Raw genomic sequence first — 7961 nt, forward strand, 5'->3', positions numbered from 1 at the left:
TGGTCACTGTGTGTGACAGTGGTCACTGTGTGTCCCCTGGTCACTGTGTGTGGCCATGCCCCTGGTCACCATCTGCTGAGCAGCAGCAAAGCTGCAGTGCTTGGCTACTTGTGGAGTTCTCTGCAAAACTCAGCTAGCTTCTCTTCACTGCTTGCAGAAAATTGATCATGCAGTGTTGTAAATAGAAACAGATGGCTCCATTTCCTCCTTCTCAAAGTTCAGTCTGTCTTAGTGATATTGCATGAAGACAGCATCAAAGACAGAATTCAGGGAAAGCTCTTTGGTCAACTTCATAGGTGCAAATCTTTTCTTTTCCTGTTTGTTTTTCTCTCTCTCTTTTTTTTTATTTTTTAGTTCAAAATCTGTTCCTTTATTTATAAACTGTAATGATTTACTAGATCCAAAGAATTTATTTTGAAAGGACATATTTTCCTACTGGAAATATTTTAAATTTAAACTAAAATGCTTGAGAGGTTTATTAGTGTCCGAAAGTATCATTTGGAAACTTTCCTAGTGTGAAAGGAAGCTATAAATTCAAAGTGGAGTCTCCTTCACAGTGCTTAAAGTAGGAGGTAGGATTAGGTGACCTCCCAAGGTCTGTTCCTTCCTGAAATTTCCTGTGAATCTGATGAGATACAGCTCATTTTGTTGGCCTTCAGTGAGTTGGGAATGTAATGTCTGACTGCCCGGGTAATTTTAAAAGCTACCAACAAAGTGGCTAAGGAGAGAATTGTTGTACTCTGCAAAACAGTGTAGATCTTGCAGCAATAAATTTTAAGTGTGATAGTAACTAAAAGTATCTTGTGCTGGCAAAAACCAAAGAGGCCATACTGTTGTTGGTACCGGTGGTAAAACATCAGAGGAATAACACAATTTTTACAGCCTGTTTTTCCCACTTCCAGCACTCAAACAAATGTCAGGGCTGTGTGTCCCACACTCAAGACAGCCTCTGTCTAGACTCACAATGACTGTGAGAGGAAGATACATTTATCAGTAACAATTTAGCTTTTCCTTTTTTTGCCATGTTTCCTTTCACTTACCGCGAACCTCTTTCCACAGCTTCGATTACCACAACATCCACAGCAATCATTATTCTGAAGGCCCAAAAATACCAAGGCAGGGAAGATCATCTACAAATAATAGAAATACAGTTTGAATTGGGATTAATTTGAGCTACTTCTTCTTGTAAATGTAATCATTCTATGGGGTTTTTTTTCTTATCATTAGGTTAAGTTACTTATTGCCAAACCTTTGGATGACTTATAGCTTATTTGTTTATCAAAGAAGAATTTGCAGTCCTGAGAAAGCTCAGGACTTTCAAGTCATGGCTGCGGGTGGGGGGAAAGCAGGAATGTCTGAATTTTGATACTTACCAATACACCAGATCCCAAGATCCCTCCAAAGTACCAAACTTCATCTGTAATGTGTGCACTGTCTTCAGCCACTTTTCCTCCAGGGAAAAACAACAAAATGTTAGCAAGGGTGCCGAGCACGGCCAGGGGGATGAGAGTGCCTCCCAGGCACTTGGCACAGCCGCCCGTGCACATGCTTCTTTAAAGGAATTGAAAGCACAATTGAAGACAAAATCTCTCAGACGTTCTCAGAACTGATTTATAAAAAGAAGCTTCACGGTGTACTTTGCAAAATCTAGTTTCTGTTGCGCCGTTAGAGGAGCTCAGCCTGTAGAATGCTCCTGTCAGTGTTCCTGCAGTCAATCCAAAATGCACTGTGCTGGTTTTTATGTCCTTGCAGCCGTGATGTCAATTTTCTGAACGTCTGTAAACGAAATTACGTTCAGGGCAGCCTCTCATTTAACTATGACAACCCACAAACTGTTAATATTTTACCAAGGTGGCTGACACTTCATAATCTGGGCTCAGGACATGGGTAGATATGTGTCTTAGTTCTGGATCATCATTTTTGCAGTATATGATCTTCCTTCATACTAGAAAACATTTCCCTTGAAAGGACTGACATAAAAAGGCATAATGAGTCAGCTGATATGAATAACATGTGTAACATATTAACACATTAAACTTGGATAAAAATCCAAGTTTTTACATGTTATGAGACAGTTCTGTAATTGAAATAGTAGAGAAACTACTAAGAAAAGTATAATAGAGAAAAAAGAAAAAGAAGAAATAGTAGAGAAACTACTACAAAGATGAGCCATTACAGACCAATGAAGATACACATCCACAAACCCAAGAAAGTTCTTGTGTTGCAGCAGACTAAGGAATGCTTATTTATTGGTGTTAGGCAGTTTGACTGTGCCTCAGGGCATGTGTTTCATCTTCTTTTTTGGGATTAAAAGTTTATTTTATATTTATTTTGTGATGTCATGCTACATGATGTAAGACTGTTTACAAGAAAGATTGAATTAGAAATGCTTTAATATTTAATCGCCCTCCTCACCAAACATTAAGTTATATTATGAAGATGAATCAAAACTTGACCCTGTTTTCCATAAATTGTTTTTTGAAATTATGGTATATGCCATGTTTTAGCATAACTCACACATTTTTTTCCTTTCATAGGAAAATATTTCATATCACATATACCTAAGCTTATTCAATAAAGGATGGCAAGAAATGATTGTCACTGCTGCCAATCATATGCATTCTGTAATATATTAGGAAGACCACAGGATAGTTTTTCTGAGGACCAGTCCTAAGAATTCCAGTGTCTGTAGTGCTGAGCAGACTCATGATTTCTGAGGAAACAACACTAGTTTACTTTGTAAAAGGTTTTATTCAGATATTTATTGAGATGAATTTTTGAGCAGCTTCTCAAGTTGGCATATAATGCAACACAAATTAAGTCAACAGGTTCTTGGTATGAAGCGCAGATCTATCAGAACAGCCTAGACAGTGAAGGTGGTTGTTCCTGGTGGACTGAAAGATCCTCATTAATCACAGTGCATTCTATGCACAGGAACCTTCAGTTGACGATTTACCAGTTTCTGAAAGTTGTGCGGTTTTTGTTTTTCAAGTGTCATCATGATTCCCCTCTTAGTGTTTTTGCTCGAGGTAGTAAGGGCCGTGAACAACACGTTCAGTTTGATATAGTTTGGAAAGCATGGCTCTTTGCATCCTCCACTGCTCAGCCAGAGCAGCTGCGTGTGCCAGGGCTGGGAGCTGCCAGGGTGCTGCCAGCCAAGTCCTGCCGTTGTTGTGTCTGTCCTCTGCTCAGAATAAACAATGCCCGAGGTGTTTCCACTGCTTTGTTGCTTATCCCTGAAGGAGAGAGGAGCCTCTGGGTCCGTCTGTGTAACAGCAACATACATATGGCCCCTGAGGATAGCATTTTGAAAGGCACATGCTCATAAATTTAACTTTTATCTCAAGAAGGACAGCTATTATGCAATCGAAGAGCAGGCAGAGAAAAAAGTCCTGAGAGCACAGCCTACGTGTGGTATTCAGGAGGTTGTGAGCTGGGCCAGTGTAAGCAGTTTTCATGGCTTTCAACAGCCAGTTATTGATTCTGTGGCAAAGATTCAGAGCCTGAAAATTCTCCATACATCATCTGATACATTAAACAGGATTTCACGACATTCCCGTTTGGTAGAGCATCTGTAATTTGGCTCCCACTTACAGTGGCTCAGTAACAGGCACAGGGAAAATGTTTGCTGTAGCTGGAATATAAGTCTTAGCTGACTTTCTTCCCATTCTCTTTGTGACTAGAATGTGTCTTTTTTTGAAATTGTGTATCCTGGCTTGCAGTAAAGAGGAAAAGTTTCAAGTTGTATTGCATCCAGCACCCTGCCGTCCTGATTCACAGCAAGTGCTTCAAAGGCAGATGCTTCCACCAGGTTGTTGCCAGGTGTTCACAGCAGTCCTGTGCTTTCCCTTCCTCTGCACTGCCAGTGCCACTGAAGTCTAGCCAGACCCCTCTGTTCAACTATACTCATTTATACATGGAGTTTTTAAACTATTGTCAGCTTTTATGTGAGGGCTTAAGCTACATCTTGTTTTCAGCAGGGAAGTGGCATACAACCTGAGCTGGAAAGCAGCACTCAGACTGAATCAAGAATTTTCCCCAGGGAAAAGCTGGGTGGCTTGCACACCCATGTTTTCCAGCTCTGGACATCTGTCTGGGAGGAGTGACCCATTATCAAACATTAGCCACAATTCTTGTCCTGGAATAAATGCTTCATCTTGGAGACTCTGAGTGCTGGTTATTGGGGTGGAGCCAGTCTTCTAATGTTGTGTCATCCTGTCCTCTTGAACAGCATGTTTCCAGGAGCTGTGGTATCAAAATGGAAGGCACTCCTTTCTGGTGTGCTTTGGGAGGGTGTTTCCTTCACTCCTCATTTCCTGAGTCATAAAAAGTCCATGCTGTGCCCAAAGGTGAAATGGCATATTTTACTGTGGAAAATTATAGGAATATCAATACTCAGTTTTGGTAGTTTCAGAAGGCTATAAGCAGTGCTGATACCATCCAAATTTTGTATTTTGATGTATCTAGTAATTTGGAAATGTAGATAGTTTTGTCTTGTCAGTTTTTTGTGTCAATTACTGAACTCATTAGAAAATTATGACCTGAGGTCATGAGTCCTTGCTCTTGTGATTTGTGTAGCTGCTTCCATATTCTAGATGTAGTTTGGATATCTGGAGCTTGATAAGCTTGTGACAAGTACTGTCCCTTCCTTAAATTGAGCCAGGAGGGAGGGGAATGGTAAAAATTTATAAGTAGGATGGGATTTACAGTAGCCTAGTTAAAAATAGGCTTGTCCAAGCCTCTGCTGGTGCTATAAGCTTGTGTGTGTGCCTTTATATATGTGTATATATATTTATATATATGTGTTATAATTTATAAAATATATATGGTGACACACTGATGTCAAGCAAGACATACTGAAGAATGTTCCTGCATAAGATTGCTCTTAACACACATAACATGATGTGGTAGTTGCTTGGTGTTGCGCAGTTCCATTGAGGGCTGGAGAGAGGCTGGTAAACTGGGCACCAAGTTATTTTCTTTGAAGAGAGTGCAATGCAGAATGAGCTGCAAAATGTCTCACTTCATGTGACCCAAATTTTTATTTCAGTGAAGGATCACATTAGCACAAGCTGTCCTTTGGAGTATTCCAAAAAGCCCTCCAGCTCTGACAGCTGTGAAGTAAAAGAGTGCATGCAGTGGGATGTACTGAGGAGACAGACCCTGCTCCTCTTGCTGGAGATTCAGCCACTCCTCCCCTGTGAAATGCATGGATATGCAATGCATGTCAGTGAAAGGCTGAAGAGTGGGGCTAGGCATGTACAGAAGTAAAAGCCATCATTGCACCCTATGCACAGCTTTAGCACGGGAGAAATGAATTCCCTTTCCTATTCCCAAACTCCTCTGTTAGACCTGGGGGCTGGCTGTGTGTGAGGCACCTGAGAGCAGAGAGGGGGAGTTGCCTTAGGAAAAGCTAGGTGTCATGAGCTTCCTAATGACAGGTTTTCCTGTCCCAGCCTCAGCTGCTGGGCTTTCCCAAGCTCTGAGGACAGACTGTTGATGCATTCCCTTCATATCTTTTTGACCTTTGTCAAAGCTCAGATAAGAGCTTATGACAAATGTAGCTTGGTTGATGACAAATGTAGGACTGGGTGGTGTCCTCAGTGACACGTGGACATCACATCATCGTGAATACAAAAAAGCCAAGTATGCTGCTGATGAGTGTCTAGGAGAAGTGGGCTGGAAGGCCCATTAGAACTACTGTATTCCACTGTACTGTAACAGCTTTATACTCCTTTGCTGTTCTATAGTTCTGTAGTCAGTGTTCTGTTTTACATGTCTGTGTTTTACATGCCCCCACTGCCCATTTGCCAGCTTTCCCACAAGTGCCCCTTTCAACATGGAACATCTTCTGTAGGGGTTTCAATAAAATTCCATTCCTTTATTCTTCTCAAGGCATACTGTGAACATGAGTCCAAAAGTAACTGTCAACCAGTAGCAAATGGGCATGTGGGCTCTAAGCAATCTCTGATACTTCTCTAATTTATATTACATAGCTATGTAATTTAAATTACAAATTTAAATTACATAGCTATGTGTATGTAGTACCTCTTTTTTTTTTCTACTGTTACATTTCTTAAGTTTTGTGTTTATTTTTTTTCATTTTTACAAAAGGTGTGTTGTTATGTATTAATGAAATTGACTGTTTTGTAATCCACAATGTGTGTAGGAGAAAACAAAGGAAATTCAGAATCGCTGTGGACTATATAAGTACCACTGAAGTACTTTTAATAATGAGGATTAAAATTCCACCTAAGGTATTTTCAAAAATGAGAGAACAAAGGAATTGTTTCCTTTAGGGTTACCTGTTATTTATTTTTCTGTGTGCTCCTTATTGTCTTGTTATGAGTTTTTCCCAAGTCACACAAATTATTATTTACAGTGCTTATACAGCATTTGCAGTTACATATTCTTCCCATCACTATGCATGCTGAAATGCACAAGTGTCCATTGGGTACAATCATCTTCTTGCTGGCATAATTTAGTTTTTCTTCTTCCTCTTGACTTTACAAAAGCAGGCAAACAAGCAGGAGATGCCTGGGAAATGATGCCAGCTGCTTCAAATTTTAGAAACAGATGAATCTGCCTCCTATTTTTACCAGATGTGTTTATTCTTCCCTGCTTTGCAGGGAAGTGTCACAAGATGCTATCACTGGGCTTGGTTTTCTGTAATTTCTTTCTCAAAGTGACTGCTTGTCACTGACTTACATGTCTTCAGAGCCCAGCGTTCCTCCCGATTCAGTGTGTTTCTGAAGCAATATACAGTGTGTCTCCATGTCTATTATCCTCACAAAAACCCAGTGCTTTTCGTGCTTTGGTCTGCTTCTAGTTTCATCTTCTAGCAGTCAGCAGACATGATGTTTCACTAGAAAATTTCAGTTGTAACTAATATTTGTACAAGGACTCTAAATCTTTGAAAATATGAGAAATTCAAATTACTCCTGCTTGAGTGAAATCTTGGCTACAACTTGAAATACATAGTTCCCCTCATGTTCAGTGAGGGCAGATTTTAATCCTTGTATTGTTGGTTTTGACAGGTTTTTGTATGTCTGTATTTTGAAATTAACCTATCTCTGTGTATTTTGCAACAACAAGCATCTTTAAGTTTTCACATCACATGCCTGCACCTGGAATTTCCTTCTTTGCTTTTATAAGCACTCAGATTCTTATAGTGTGTGACAGGACCATTCACCTGATTGTTTTTCTCTCCCACTTCCCTTTCAAGGGGTCCTACAGACAGCCCAGGGTTTTCCCAGTCTCTCTGGTGCAAATGCCAGGAGTGCTGCTGTGGCTGTGGTTGCTGCCCTCCCTGTCTCCAGACCATCAGTGCTGGTGCAGGTGGACATTGTTTCTGTCTTTTCTGGGGTGCAAACATCAAGTGCACCTTAAGGGAATATGTAGCCTTAAGGGAGGGTAGGTGCCAGAGATACAGCCTGTGCATTCCTACCCCTTGGTAGATACCAGTGTAATTGAGATGAGAATCCTTTTTAGAATTCATTAACTCACCATAGGTAGGAACCTTATGTGACCCCAAATGTAAAACTGAAAAATGAATAATGCTGCAAACTTACATGGAGTTGCTTTGCCTTAACCTGGGAAGAGAATACTTACCTCTCATCTTTATTTCTAGACTCGGAGGAGATGGGAGTAGAAGAGAGCTCTTTCTTTCTGCAGCTTGTGTTGCTGATAAACAGCTTTCCCCATATGCTGGTTCCTGTGGTAATGAGGATGTGAGCTGCACATCCATCAAACCTTCTGTCCAGTTGCATCCCTGCTGCTTTGCTTCATATTCTCCACTTGTGATGTCCAGCTGAATTATTCATATGCTCCATGGAAATGACATGATTGTGGCCAACTGGCTCTTTTGCTTCTCTTGCTTCTCCAGAATTCTGTAAGGGATATGTCTGTCTTAAGGCCTCTGTAGGGGGAAGGAAGGAGGGAAGGAAGGAGGGAAGGAAGGA

General features: G+C 40.7%; 1 protein-coding gene and 1 long non-coding RNA gene across 3 annotated transcripts in view; both read right to left on the bottom strand.

Moving 5' to 3' along the window:
* TM4SF4 (transmembrane 4 L six family member 4) overlaps positions 1-1787 on the bottom strand; it is a 6630-nt gene extending 4843 nt beyond the window's left edge. Inside the window, exons 1-2 of the mRNA XM_015637944.2 lie at positions 1374-1787; positions 1041-1130 (exon numbers count right to left, since the gene is read on the bottom strand). Coding sequence (XP_015493430.1) covers positions 1041-1130; positions 1374-1547 — 264 coding nt within the window. The 5' untranslated portion in view covers positions 1548-1787. The remainder of the gene's footprint in view (positions 1-1040; positions 1131-1373) is intronic.
* A 4499-nt stretch (positions 1788-6286) lies between these two features.
* LOC107208555 overlaps positions 6287-7961 on the bottom strand; it is a 6534-nt gene continuing 4859 nt past the window's right edge. For both annotated transcript variants that reach the window (XR_001523251.3, XR_001523253.2), the window contains exon 4: positions 6287-7889. This is a non-coding gene — a long non-coding RNA (uncharacterized LOC107208555). The remainder of the gene's footprint in view (positions 7890-7961) is intronic.

The sequence above is a fragment of the Parus major genome, chromosome 9 (genome assembly GCF_001522545.3).
Source record: "Parus major isolate Abel chromosome 9, Parus_major1.1, whole genome shotgun sequence".
In the NCBI taxonomy this organism is placed as follows: domain Eukaryota; kingdom Metazoa; phylum Chordata; class Aves; order Passeriformes; family Paridae; genus Parus; species Parus major.